This window comes from Balaenoptera borealis (assembly GCF_965194805.1).
Source record: "Balaenoptera borealis genome assembly, chromosome: 4".
Lineage (NCBI taxonomy): Eukaryota > Metazoa > Chordata > Mammalia > Artiodactyla > Balaenopteridae > Balaenoptera > Balaenoptera borealis.
Window position 1 is genome coordinate 44,441,937 of NC_138861.1, and position 15,738 is coordinate 44,457,674.

General features: G+C 36.5%; 1 protein-coding gene across 1 annotated transcript in view; it reads right to left on the bottom strand.

Annotated features, from left to right (window-relative positions):
* Positions 1-1,800: 1,800 nt before the first annotated feature.
* Positions 1,801-15,738, bottom strand: part of DCHS2 (dachsous cadherin-related 2) — a gene marked incomplete at its 5' end in the record, with an annotated part of 183,220 nt that continues 169,282 nt past the window's right edge. Inside the window, 4 exons of the mRNA XM_082391612.1 lie at positions 1,801-9,568; positions 11,533-11,665; positions 12,618-12,904; positions 15,599-15,729. Of these exons, the coding sequence (XP_082247738.1) occupies positions 6,942-9,568; positions 11,533-11,665; positions 12,618-12,904; positions 15,599-15,729 (3,178 nt within the window). The 3' untranslated portion in view covers positions 1,801-6,941. The remainder of the gene's footprint in view (positions 9,569-11,532; positions 11,666-12,617; positions 12,905-15,598; positions 15,730-15,738) is intronic.

Below are 15,738 nucleotides of genomic sequence, written 5' to 3' on the forward strand. Positions count from 1 at the left end.
ATCATTCAGAGAATTAGTCTTTTTGCTTACAATATATTTTATACTGCAATTATTTTCTGTTGCTCATGTTTTATTGCGATGGATTTTCCTTATTTTAGAATATTACCGTATAAGGGTGATGACAGACCAGAATAGCTTTCCTAGATTCATGGTTCTAGGACCCCCTCTTCTTTTGTTTCTGCAAATTATTTATAAATAAGGGTTTTTTTGTACCTTCTAGTTTCTCTGGTCCCCTTTCCCCCTTTGTATCTAGGACCTCTTTCCCTTTACTAGTCATATGAATTTGAATTCTACTTTCAGGAGAGTTGGTGTGGGGTTCTGCTCTTTTAGAAGGCAATTTGGTTGTGTATTTCTGAAAGCTCTGAGAACTTGGACACACCAGCATAGTCTAATTTCACTTTAGTCTTTCTACATTCATCTACAAAGTGGGTGTTCTGTAACCCTTTCCCAGTTTTGACAGTTATTCTCAGACCTTCCTGCTAGGTTTCTCTTCCAAGGATAGATCTTTCTTGCATAGGCCTGTACTTGTTGGAGATTACTGGTTCTCTGGCTGAAAGAAAGTTGGAAATTCCTCCTTTGCTCCTTGCTGCTACTGCTAATAATTGGTGCTTTTGTTTTGCCTGCTTATATTATAGAATTTGTAGGAATGACTTCACTTGTTCTGTTTTGTAAGGTCATTTGAGAATATTTAAAATCTACACTGATGTTGCTATCTTGCCCTAACCAGAACGTAAACCACTTGCCTTACTTGGAATTTGGAGTATCAAAGTCTCCTGATTTTCTATTCTTTCTCACTCGTTGTTTTTTTCTGGGATTTATTTGCTGGATCTTCTTTATTTTTTGACCTCTTGGTAAGGACCAAGAGGTAGTCTTGGGATCTTTTCTCTATTTACATTTACTCCTCACTGATCTCATCCAGTTGACTTTAAATACTATCCATAATCTGATGACTGCAATTTTTCTCTATAGCCCTAAATTCTCTCTTAAGCCCTGGACTCATGTCTAGCTTTCTCCATACCCATATCCAATTCACTATCAAGAACTAGCAACATTTCCTCCAATATATATCTTGACTCTATTCACCTCCACTTATAACAGCCCAGATGAACTACAATCATCACCAGCTGAGATTACTGCAATAGTCAATTGACTAGGGTACTATTACTGCACTAACCTGCTCCCCACCTCTGCATTGGTCTATTTTTCACAAAGTAGCCAGTTACTCTTCAAAAATGTAAATCAGATAATATCATATTTCTGAGCAGAAGCCACCAATGACTTCCCATAACACTTGGAACAAAATCTGAAGCCTTTTACCATAACCTACAAGACCCTACATAATCTGAACTCTAGCTACCTCCATGATGTTATTTCATGCTACTCTTCCTGTCACACTAATTCTAGACCACTCTGGCTTTACTTTTCCAAACACTCCAATTGCTCCTACCCCAGGCCCCCTGTGCTTGCTGACACATGTACCTTCAATGCTTTCCCCTCAGATCTTTGCATGGCTCATTCACTTCATTCAGTTCAAATAGCATCGTATCAGAAACCTCCCCCAAAGATTCAACCAGGATTGCACTGTTGTATTCCACCACAGCCTTATCAATGTCTTTGTTTTTCTTTATAGCTTTTAAAATTTTTTCTTCATATAACACTTAACATTATTTGAAATTGTATTTTTATTTTTATCTCCCTCAAAAAAAGTAAATGCTATAAATTCACTGGCTTTATCTATTCTCCTGACTCCTGTATCTCCAGAGCCCAGATCCATGACTTGTCCACAATAGGTACTAAGTATTTGTTGATTAAACCTATGAAGTATTTCCCAATTATCATTTCTCATAACTTGTTACAGTACTTTTTATTGTCATAATAAAAAGCAATACTTTTTATTGCTTTTATATTTAAAAACGTCTTTCCTACCTCTATTCTATGCTTTTCTTCCAGTCCTTATGGTTTCATTTTAACTTTTACTCATTAATCCAGCTAGAAATCAGCTTTGTTTATGGTGTGAGAAGAAATACATCATATTTACCTCCTCCCTCAATTCCCCAGTATGCATTTATTATTGATAAATAATCTGTACTTGTTTAAAATATCACTTTTAACACATACTAAATATATGCATATATAGAATTTCCTTCATAAATTCCTCATATTGCTTATATTTTACATTTTAATAAGTTTTGATGTAAACATTCTAGGCATATCTACTGAACTATATTCTCTTCTCTTATTGATAGAACTTCATTCTGCTAGACATAGGGCAGTTGTGGTTTAATCCAGGAACTGAAATTAAATTAAACCAATGTGCTTAGTCAGGTAATGTCACTGTCTCAAACAATATGCTTTTGAATGTCATCTATAACTTGTTTCTATTATGTCTAAAACTCACAAGAAATGTATGTATATTGTAAGGAAGGGAGAAAGAGAAAACAAATCAGATTGAAGAAAGAATTGCCTGGTCATTTGACTTTATATAAGATATTCTATAATATTTTGATAGTCTCTTTACACTGACTTTCTCTCTCTCCTATGATTGGTTAAAATCACAGAACTATGTTAGAATTCCCACCTAATGGGGTCAAGGCTTATGCATCTCACCCTCACACTATGGTCCTGTCTGTGCATATTCACATATGTACTCATTCATTCTAAGAACATCTGTATTTCATAATACAGGTGGAGACCAGGCCTTTGCCCTGAGGGTTTACTATCTAACAACAAAATCCATGTATTTAGTTTTCTAACCAAAATAAGGCTTTCTCACTCAAGAGATGCACTTGTGCATCTGCTATTTATTTGGTACGCTTTCTCCTCTCTACTACTCATTTCACAGTTTTGGCTTAGCAAATATATTGGGTGAGATGAGGAAAGTTATATAGACCAAAACAGTAGGAAGTGCTAAATTGTCATTAAATAGCCAAGTGCCAAGTGTCTAAGAGAAAGAAATAGTCTGATACTCCAGTCATTTTGGGTTGATTCTTTCTACGATTGCCATAATTTTGTTTCTAACAGACAGATTTCTTTGATGAATATGGAATCAAAATAATTTATGTCACCAGAATTCAAATAAAATTGACAATACTTGAGAACAAACTATCGACTATGCCTATATTGTGGCTTAAAAGTTATATAAAATGTAACATTTTAATATAAAATCCCAATTACCAAGCAAGTGCTCATTTTTATAAAGGATGAGCTACCAGAAAAAGACTAGGTACTAAAATTCCATATTCTGTCCCAACTGCCTTCTGAACTTTCATTATTTGGTATGAAGTCACCAACTTAAAATCGTGGCTCTTGCAATGCCAAAGTTATGTAGAGTGGGGAATAAGGTAAGGCAATCATTCCGATTTTGTAATTCTTTAATTCACCAAAAAGAAAAAAAAACAAACCCACCCCACAACAAATTCAAGTGCTTATGGTCAAATGCATTCTAGTTCATTGTCACCTAGCTTTAGGTTCACAACTTGATAAACCTAAATTTTCAGATGATGGAGGGAGAGACTTGAGAGGAGCTGATAAGAAGGAGAAAAGAAATTACTTAAAAAAGAGAGAGATTCCTCAACAAGACGAACCAGGAAGGGCAAGTGACTCAGCAAAATCTTTACACTTAAAAATTTCTTTTTACAAGTCCTTACCCTTTTGCCTTCTTGTATTTCTTTATCCATGCCCTAAACTATTCCTTTTCAGATTTGATCCTCTATTTTCTCTTCTGTCCTTTGTTCCTTCTCTCTTTTCCTCCTTCTCTCCCTCCATCTTTACAATGGATGAAAGCTACTTTCAGTGACTCACACTGGAATGCTCGGTTTGGGTCATAAGCAACACTTCTGCAACTTTCCTGGTCCTGGCATCCCTCTTGGATAGAATGATTATCAATACAAACTCTCTCCAGCTATGACCAAACAGATAGCTCTATAGTTTCGAGCTCAATGGAAATAAACCCAATGAGCTTATCCATGACATCACGTGAGAATCCACTAGCCACATTCACTCCATATCTTTCATTGCTCTGAAGTGGGTTAACATCTTAGATCTTCTTAGTTATGTCTTGCTTTTTTTTAACTTAAAGATAAGGTATGTGTAAAGGGTCAAAACAAAAGTAACAAAACATATGTTTGGATGGAAAGAATTTTTAAATTAATAATTAATTTTCATCACCATAACTTCTGGAAAACACAGAAAGGGGGACTCTGAAACTGAGGGTAAAGGTGCTGAGAAACACAAGCCCTGTCTCACCAGGACATCTATCATGGACCAAGTGTGCACACCTGTAAGCAGCTGGTAGTTTACAGTGCATTATAATATTTTTAAAGAACAGTTAAATGATCAAATCCCTAAAGATGCCGCATTTTTCCCTTTCTTTGCCTGGGAATCTGTTTTGGAAGCTAACTCCATGATTACTACTAGGACATGGAATTTTGATATCCATTTGGTCCTGATTTACACCAGTATTTTTAAGGCTGCCAACGAGAAAGTACAGAATTTCAGGCAGGCAAAATTCCACAAGAGACAACTGTCTTTTATTTTATAGCTTATGCATTTGGGGCTTAATATGATTTTCCACTAACAAGTTCTGTACCCCCTCCAGAGTGCTAAAGCCGGTGTGTAGATCAGCAAAGTAACACAGAACATATGAGGCAAGTTAATATTAAACTTGAAGGAAAACTGTACAAATTATATTGTTTACTTAGGAAAAAAGCACTCTAGTTGAAAGGGCTGACATATGATTTACTGCAAACACTTAACCAGCATGTTCACATTTTTACTCTGAACCCTACTGTAATAGTCGTTTGGCGGTGGTGTGGCTTTGGATACTGTATTAATAAAGTCATCAATTAAAAATCCACTAGATGTTGGGAAGGAATAACTCTAAATTCTTCATGTCTTCTGTTTTTATTAAATGTCTAGAAAAAAATGCAGAATCATGTCCAGAATGAGGAATAAAATCACTGGCAAATAACTTATGGAAGAGTTAGATAGACAGCTTTTTAAGCATAAGTAAGGAAGAACCTGTTTAATTAAAAACAACAGAATGTTCTTGCTTCCTAGAAATAATTCTGTTGCAAAACAAAACTTCCATGTATAATAAGAAAAGAAAATCAGTAGAGCATTTCTTCGTATGCTCAAAGGAATCTTTCGAAGGAAATCAAGGCGAGAATAAACATTGGAACACTGTAATAATTATTTTTTTTTTTTTAGAAAAACCATGAAATCTTCTTCTCCGGATGCCATGAAGAAAAAGAGAAACAAGCATTCATCCTTTAATATTTAAGCATTCCATGACTAAATCACTTTCCCTATGATTCCAGACTTCTCCAAAAACCTTCATGTTTCATACAATTTCTAATATATACTTGATAAAATCAGCATAGGAACTCTTAGAATTATTTATCTACAAAACTAGATATCAAACATGGCATCCTACAATGTTTTTCAGTAAAGAGACATTAGTCATCCCACATAAATTTACAGATGAGGACTACTGAAAGAAAACATAAAGGAAATATTCCTATAGCTGAATCCCACACTAACTACTAAGAAAACCACACCAGATGCCCTCTAGACTCGACATTAGAATCCTAAACTCTTACTCCAAAGCCTGGCCACGTTGCCTACCATGGATGACTTTTGGACCAGCCTCATCAGGATGTGCTCTGCTTTCTTGGAGGGGATAAGAATCTCTGACAGATTCTCAGGCTCACCAAACAGAAGGAGATAGCATTTTATATATACATATATATATGGACACCACACAATACCACTATATTTCTGAAACAGTAGTTGTACAAAACAGAATTATTTTAACCATGTTGCCAAACTGTTCTGCCTAATGACAGTTGAAGCTAAATATGAGTATAAACAAATGGTAGAAAGACTTCTGACATCCATTCTTAACTTTTATAGTAGGAGTATTTATATAAAAAAATCTTCATAAAAAATGTATTGCTACATTACTCTATGAAATTTATTATTAGCAAATAACATAATTTTATCTGAGTGAAAATTTCTAAACTGACATTGAGTGGATAAATTATTTCTCACCAAAAGTTACTAAATGTAGAAGAAAATAAAATGAAGAAATATACACAAATTAATCTTCAGAGTTTAGTGTCTGTACCCGTACCATGTTACAAGACAGAGCATTGAAAAAAAAAATCATTTTATTTGTAAAGAAGGCCAAGGAAATATGTCTTCGATGGCAGACAACCACACATTATTGCTTTTATCAATACTGGCTCTCCATTAAGAACACGCATTTCTGTTTTATTTAGTCAAGAATAATTTTCTTATTTGGCACAGAGGTATGATAAATTTCATTCTTAATTTCTCATTAGATTTCCAAAAGACACCATAGTAAATTCAAATTATGGCTAAACTCCCCAAGTGTGGCTTATGGGGAAAATGGGGAAATGCATCTCCAAGTATATCAGATCTGCAGAAAACTGTTTCACTTTACAACTTGTTTATCCTTCCAAATTTCCCCTCTCTGCTACTTTCTGTCCTACACTCATCTTTTATTCAGTCTTTACTAATTTGTTTTATAAATAGCAGAATAATCAGCACTAAAGTGACCAGAATACAGTATACTTTATTTTCATTTATTTTCATATAAACGTTTTGGCAGTCAGCCAAGTTCACTGTGTCCTTTGGAAATCTAACCATACAGAAGACCAGGTGTGACAGAATATACACTACTTAATATATACAAACTTGAGTCCTGAGAGCAAAACATAAAGGTTAAAAGACAGGGTAACTTCTCATTAAGACTGAAACAAATTCTCTAAACTTAAATGAGAGGATTCTAAAAACCTAGACTAAATTATATCCCTCACTCATAGATAAATGAACCCAATCTCAAGGAGCTCACTTAGGAATGTTTTGTCCAATCATTCATGACCAATGGAGAGCAGGTGCTTGACATCACAATTGTTTTATATTTGAGCTTCATCTGCTGCTTTAGGTTCATGGCATGTACCACTCAGATGTGTTCCTAATAATTCTCCATCTGACAGCAGCGGGGTTATGGCAGGGGTCTGTGTGGTCAGCAGAGAAAGGGATGGAGAAAAACTGGGCGTCATGGCTTCCGGCAGAGAACTTTGATGATAGCGAATGGGGGAGTGTGGGTATTTACGAAGTCCCTGCCCCGGGGTTACGGCTGGCATTCTTGGTGGAACTGCTTTAATCCCGGGCTGGGCTACTGCTGTTATCAAAGGTGGTGGAAAAACAAAAGACTTCTTCTCCTTTGGAATGCCAGGCATATGTAAGTGCTCATCCTTTAGTTTTGCAATATCATTAAATACTGATGCAAGAGGTTGGAACTTGGGTTCCCAACTGAGGAGATAATCCCAGTGATAGTTGCCTCTTACATCATGATCAGAGTTTCTCTGGGTTGAAAGAGCTGCGCATCCTGCTTCTTGATCACCTGAAATAAAGACGGCCTCTTTTCTGACATCAACCAGGATGCCCACTTTTACCTCTCTCTTCTTTAGAGGCTGGAGTAAGACGTTATTTTGGACATAGGTAGTGCCACAGCCCTCTCCTTGATCTTCTTCCTCAAATGTATGGCTGGTTTCTGCTGTTTCAGCAGTGACCACCACATCAGTTTCCCCAGACAAACAAGAGAGCTGGTCTGACTCTGTTGGAATGCCGGAGTCTGGCACCCTGGACTCCCAATCACTCAGAGCTGAGTCAGAGTCCTTTCTGTAAGGGTGCTCATTTATCCTCTGGATTTCCTTATCTTCTGCAGTTTCTCCTTCCACAGGATAGTGACCTCTGGAGTTTGAGTGCCTGTACAGATGTGCAATGTCCTTCTCCATAATTCTTGTTAAACTCAACCATTCAGGCATGGAGTCCACGGGCACTACTTCATTATCACTCTCATTAGTTTTTTGGAAGGGTTTCAGCGTGCTGGCATCCCTGGTCGGTCTCACACTGATATCTAAGGATGATGATGTTTTCTTTTCTTCATAATTGTTTATTGCATCTTTTTGTTTATGTCTTAAAATCAGTACAATTAGAATGAAGACAAGTAACAAAAACACTAAAAAGGAGACAGTGAGACTGATCAAAAAGCTGCTAGCTGATTCTGTGGAGTGTTTTCCTTCCGAGGAAAAAGACACATTCACAAAAACAGTACAAGATGTAAACTTGGAGTCCAGTTTGGGGCTACGAGCAATTATTTTCATTTCGATGGTGTCTTCTTTGCTGACTTGACTTTTTATTAGGGGAAGGGCTCTACTTAAATAAATATTTCCATTAGTTTTATTTACTGAAAAGAAGGGAGATGGAGTTTCGAGAGAGTAAAGAATAACTCCATCAATACCAGCATCTGCATCTGATGCTTCCACTCTGCCAATCAACTGTCTTACATTACTCTTTTCTGGGAGGTTGAAAAAATATTGATCCTGAGTGAAAATGGGTTCAAACTCATCTCTCCCTTCAATATCCACCCAAACCATTAAGGAGGCTGTTGAGTCACCCTTGTCTTTGGCCTGAACTGTGAGGCAGTATTTTTTGTCATGTTCATAGTCAAGGACTTGCTGAGCATGAATATCCCCTGATAAAGGGTCAATGAGGAAGAGGTCATGATCATACGGCATCTCATGAGGGAGAGAACAGGGTGAAACTATAGAATAGGTCAAGTCTCCATAAGGACCTGCGTCAAAATCCAAAGCATTTACAGAACATATGGTGGAGAAAACAGGAAGATTTTCAGGAACAGCACAGTTCAAGTTTGGGAACATAAACTGAGGTGCATGGTCATTATCATCCAGGACATTGACAAACACAACTGCAAAAGAAAAATGTTTCTTTTCTTCATCTGAAGCTTGGACAGTTAAAGTAAATTTTATCATTTCTTCATAATCCAAAAGTTTAATCAAATAAAGAACTCCAGTTTTTTCTTCTAAGTGAAAATGCCCCTTCTCATTTCCAGAGATTAGGTGGTAGACGATTTCTGCATGTGAAGCCACATCACAGTCACTTGCTGAGACCACAGTGATGGGACTCCCTTGAGGGGTACCTTCCTTGATGTGGGCATGATATTCCAGACTGCTGAATGCAGGTGGGTTATCATCCACATCGAGTACTACTATTGACACAGTGGCTGAGGAACTCAGTGGAGGGCAGCCATGGTCAGATGCCAGAAGGACAAGCTTATGACTGGAGGTTGCTTCTCTGTCCAGATTGTGAATCAACACCAGGTACCCAACTTGCTTGTAAGTATATTCTGAATGAATGAAACTAGTTTCCACATGGAAATTGTTCTGTGAATTACCACTGATGATGGAATATTCAACATGAGTGTTTTCATGGGTCCAGTCATGGTCAACAGTTGAAAAGGTGACAAGTGTGCTTCCAATTGGAGTGTCTTCACTCAAGCTAAGATTATAATATTCTATTGCAAACTCAGGGGCATAATTGTTCACATCTTGTATTTCTATCTCCACTAAGGTAACAGCCTTCAGGTCAGGAATTCCACCATCATTGGCTTCAACAAGAAATCGAATTGTTGATTTTCTATCCAGAAGTAAGACAGGATTGATAGTATATACTGTGCCTGAAAAACAAGACATAGCCTTTCAATGTTGTGAAGTAAAATTTTCATGATCATCTTAGTCAGCAAATATTTACTAATATGTAACGATATCTGTTAGTTACAACCAAAGGTAACTCCAAACAGAAAATTTAGATTATCATATTTATACTTTTGTAACACTTAAGATTCAGAAATAATATTCATGGCATTCACGCTATTAAAAATGTGTGCTGCTTGAAGATGACTTTGCCACAATTTTTAAAAAATTTTATTTTTGTATAGTAAATTGTTCCATTATTACTTTTTAAAGAAAATATATTCTTATTTGAATAATTTATACCCCATTCTACCACGCATAGACACATGTATAGAGACATTCTGGCATAAAGATATTTATTCTGGAAATGCTGGATGGCACTCATGCAAGTCAAATGAAAATAGTAAATATGATAATGCAGACTTACAACTATTGCTTAATTCTAGAGATGCTTTTCCTAAAGCTCTTGTTTAATTCAGCAAGTGGATTTTTCCCCTATTGATGAAATATGTGTAATACATTTTATCATCTTAAATATAGAAATATATAATTTTTATAAGTATGTATATAACTATATTTTTCTAAGGAAAATGTGTTTTAAGTATGGTCACAAAGAAAGAATACAAAATGGTATCTTTTAAATGCCACATTTCAGTTTGGGTCCCACCATGAACTCAGTTGACCTGATAATATTCAAGATTTTAAAAACATTCTAATCAATGTAAAGTTTGTTGATAATGCATATCAAGCAAAAGTGTTGCCAGGATTGAGTGCTCAGAGGGACTACCTCACACTGCAAATTGTTGTGGCAGAGAGAGAGAGACAGAGAGAGAGAGGAAAGCCAAATTCCTGACATGTTCAAGTCCACACAGTAACCATTCATCTACAGGCTGTGTGGCAACATTACCTACTTCTCCCTGTTACCATACTCTGAGGGCCTCATACTGGTATTTTGTGACTAAATTCTCCCTTCAGGTAATCCTGAGGTTAACTTTTTTAAATTGAGAATATAATTGACATATAACATTATATTAGTTTCCGGTGTACAACATAAGGATTCGATATTTGTGTAACTGCAAAGTGATCAGCAGAGTAGACCTAATTAACATCGATCATCCATAGTTTGACTTTTAAGTCAGCTCTCACTTGTGAAACAATGCAGTGGTGGGTGGAGACGGGGAACACACAGTGTAACGTGTCCCAGCCATGTTCTTTCATAGCATGTGCTCTGCTAGGGACAGCACTTTGCTAATTATTCATCTTTATCAAATCTAGCTTTTAATGTCTACTTGCTGTTAAATTTTCTCTGTACAATGCTTAACTTTTCTAACCTGAAATCACTTGCCTGAATGCATTTCACAACCACAAATGTCTTGATCTCTGATAACAAAATGAAGAGCCTCGGGAGGCATCAAAGAAACCAGAACAGCCTCAATGGTTTTCACTTAGTAGAGATGCTCAAATAATTTTCCTTTTTGTTTTTGTTTTTTTGGTCATTTTTGAATATATGATGTTGTTACTGAACTTCTTGTACTTGGCTTGGAAAAAAAGCTTCTAAACTCTGGTAACATGAAGTCTTCAGTTCTAAATGAACCCCTTTGACCTCATTTTGATTCTTGTTGAGGCCTGGGCTAATTACCTCAACTGTGCTTGGTTGGCTAGATGAACTGGTATTTACTATACTGAGGTCTCTGAACTTCTGTGCATTTGCCAGCATTTAATCAGTTCCTTTTGCTTTCCAGCCACTGAGATGTTGGAGAAGAGAAATAGCACCAGGATCTGCTACCACGACATTTGACGTGAAGAGAAATAAGAAGGTGGTGTCTTTGATACCAGCATGTGGGGATGGAGGTGGGGGGTTATTTTATGCACATTTGGAAAGGATTATTTCAGGTTTCCACCCTGTAACTCAAACCTATGAATGCTAAAGCCACTATAAATAACTCACCATTTGTAGGATCAATTGAAAATGCCTTAGAAGAAGAAAGGATCCTGTAAGAAATGTTCTCATTGCTTTCCACATCTGTGGCCACCACGGTCAGCACTATGTGGCCCATAGGCACTGATTCGGAAATGGTGACCTGAGGGAAAAAGAGGGAGATGAGCACTGTGCTTAAAGGTTGTAGCTATTTTCATGAACAGGGTCAGAACCCGAGGCCCTTTTATTCATTTTGCTTATAGAAAGGACAGAGAACCTGACTTTTTTAGGCAGATTAATTTATAGAGTGGACATATTAAGAAGATTGTATTAGTAGTTCCAGAATTCAGAAAAACAAAAACTTTTAAAATTTTTCATTCAGTTTTGATTTTTATTATGAAAAATTTTCCTTCTAAAAATTATTTCTGTGTGGTAGAGGACAGCTAACGCATTTACTAATGTATTATTATACTGTACATTTTATAATTATGGACATTGTATTATTTAACAAGCCTTCACAGAAGATCATTACTTAGGTTAGCTTCTCTCCTGTGTTTACAGGTAAACCTTGCATTTGTTACATTCAAGAGTCCTGGAGCCCATATCCAAGTACTTAGGTGAATGCTATCATTGTCCTTACTCCTATAAACATACACTATGCTCTAAAATCTACAGTTTACACTGTACAGTTTTGTTCATGATTTGTTTCTGCAAAATGTTAATCAATATATTCAAAAATATATGCCTAGGAAAGAAAAGGTTTTCTCAAATTAAATGCAGATAATCCAAACTACCTTATTGTCTTATTTGTGGCTTTGCAAATATTAGGCAAGTTCCAATGATTATGAACAACTGGATCCCAATCCCTAAAAACTAGAAAAATGGTGACATACTTTCATATGATGTTTTGTGATACATACCTAAGAAATTGAATTGAATGTGATATTCAATTCCATACGTACTTCTATCCTCCATAATGTTAAATATAAAACTCTCAGCAACAACTTAGGCAGTAAAAACAGTGAATACTGTCTGTTTGTCTAAATTAGTGTCAACATTATTCCCTATTCTTTCAAGTTTTGGCTACAGTTTCAACATCTCTTTAAGTTATCTACCTGGTAAGAATCTTGAGAAAATACTGGTGGGTTATCATTGACGTCCAGCACATGGACGATGAGTGTCCCCTCCGTGTGGTGCACCAAATCTGAAATTTGGATATGCAGCTCATATTCAGTAGCTTCTTCAAAGTCCAGTGTTTTCACTAGCACCACTACCCCAGTGTTCCGATCAATAGCGAACTTAGTTCCAGGATTACTCTCTTTGACGAAACTGAAGATGAAAGCTGGATTCAAATCCACATCATGAACTGATATCTGAGTCACAATTACACCAGGCAAAGAATCTGAAATAGTCATGACCACTGTCAGTCTCCATTAAAATTCATCCTTTGAAATATTTTTCTTTAACAGTTCAATCCAAGCATTTTGATTTTAAGTCCAACATGATTTGCTATTTATTGGCATGATTTCTCATACAAGGCTCATTATGAACTGAACAAAAACTCTGAAGAATTTATGAGCCCAATAAAAGTGAAAATTTACCACTGAGTATGGAATTGAGGAAGTAGGGTATATTCAACTTTTATATTACACTTTTCATCATATATTTATAACACAATTCCAACACCAAGAAACATTCTAAGCCACTTATTTGTACTATATAGTATCTATATCAAAACCATATATTAATGGGGATGTGGGTGGGAAGAAGGTTATTACTCAAAACATTAATACAAAACATAAATTTCCAAAAAGTAGGCAAGATTTAAATGAAAATATTTGGATACTGAAGTTAGAAATAGATACTTAGTTCCTTGTATTCATTTTTATAAAATTATTTCTTTTGAGTGGCACACACTGCTTCCTTCTCTTAAAATCTGACTCTCAAAATTATCAAGACTATAGAAAGCATATATCATACTAGTGATGAAAACAGATATTTAATATTATTCACCAAAAAAAATCACAAATAGATGACATGGTAAATGTCTTACATGTCATATATGTTCTCTAGCCTAAACTGCCAAGACAGGGACTTTGTTTTGGAGCTGACAGGTATGGTGCAGGTGGAAAGAAGATGCCAAGGCATTCAGAATAGTTCCACTGTGTGGGAGACTCATAATTTTCATGTTTCAAATTTGAACATTCTTGACATGCACCAACCACACTTGACCCCTTTCGGTATGTTTTGATTTATACAGCTTGTTCTTGTGATGTATTTATCCTGGGCACATTGCTGCATTTTGATTCCAGTGCATGTACTCTTACCTTCAGTAAAAGCTGGGAAAAATATATCCAATTGGTGAGAGGCGAAACTAGACAATTTTTTATTGGTAGAGTGTTTTAGATTTTTAAAAATATTTGTAGGTATCCTTATATATAAAAATTTCTGGAATATAGCCCTCTGTGAGCAGTGATGTTTATAATTTGTTTGGAAAGTGAACATAACAAAATGTTAGGAACGTTTTAGGAAGAAGTTGGATATTAAGAGTGAAAGAAGAGAGGATAGTGAAGGGCCACTATTTGCAACTTCAACTATAAAAAGTTGGGTTGGGTTTTACCAGTACAGCCATTGACCACGAACAACTTTGAGGTCACAGACTACGGAGTCTTCATATAACCCAGAGACCCAAACAATTAAGACTAATCAGAATATAATGTAAAACTTTGTATTTTCAATCTCTACCATTAATGTGGTAACATTTTTCTGCAAATGTTGCAGTTTAGTTTACACTAGAGGAAAATGATAACTCTGTGTGAAGAACATCCAACTCCCTTCACTTATTACTTGTCATTAGTGTACTGCAAATAAAACTGAGCAGAACCCTATGGGGCTTTCCTGGGACAGATTTCGCCCCCCATGTCCTCCCCCTTTCTTTTGTCTGTAGAAAAACTTTAGTCAAAGAATAGATTTAGGGAATTCCCTGGTGGTCCAGTGGTTAGGACTCCATGCTTTCACTGCTGAGGGCCCGGGTTCAATTCCTGGTAGGGAAACTAAGATCCTTCAAGCCACGTGGCATGACCAAAAAATGAAAGAAAAATTAAAGAATAAATTTAATCAGAGAAGTGAGGAAATACAGAAACAAAGGAAAAGTAGTCAAACAGGACAAAATCATAATAGTTCAGTCATTAAGCATGGTCAAGGACCTTTAGCTCCTCCTCAAGGGCTATAGATAATATTCTGGGCCATATTCTTTAAGCTGTTTTGTAGATACTGAAACCTCTACCAGATGGAAGAAGTTAACTACATGATGGCCAGTCTGTAGCCATGACATAAGCTGCCACAATTCTGAGAATCAGCCTCAAAGAAATGGGAACAAACCGACCCTGGAACTGAAGATTAACTGGGCTTAAAGCAATCAAGATGATGCTGATCAGACCACCACATGACCAATTTCAACATGATCCTCAGAGCTGACTGTGCTGTTCTGCACGTAGTCCCCTCCCTCTGGCTATACACCCATGAAACTCCCCTTTAGAAGCTCTTGCCCCCTGATCAGCAGTGGGGAATTGGCCTTTGGACACAAGTATGTTTTCCCCTCCCAATTACTGGCCTCCTGAAATAAAGCAGCCTTTCCTTTCTACCAACACTTGCCTCTTGAATTTGGCTTTCGAGTGGTGAGCAGCCAGACCTGAGTTCAGCAACACAAAGACTAACAGAGTTATTAGTCTAAGAACATCACTTCCTCTCAGGGGAGCTTTAGGGTGAGCAACACAGTCAACAAAAGATGCTCTTCATAGAGATTTCACTTTTAAGCAATGTCCATACACAAAAAGAAGCGGTGTGGAATGGTGGTTTGACCTTGGGAAACCAGCCTCCTGCTGGTTTGAATGCAAATCCCAACTTTAACTTTTAACTTCTTTGACGTTTGATATTTAACTTTTGACCCTCCATTTTCTATTCTGTAAAATGAAGATAAAAAGTATTTATGTTATGTGGTTGTTGAGGATTAGTACTTATATTTCACATAGCACCCAGCTGAAAAAAATGGTAGATGATATTATACAAGTTTGATATTTCAAATCACCACACTTACTTTCTGCAACTTCCACTGCTTCAGAGGGGAGAAAAGCCGGGGCATTGTCATTGGTATCAGTCACTTGTATCTTGATCACAGTTGTACTAGAAAGCCTGGGTATCCCTTTATCTGTGGCTTGTACAATCAAGCTGGTTTGG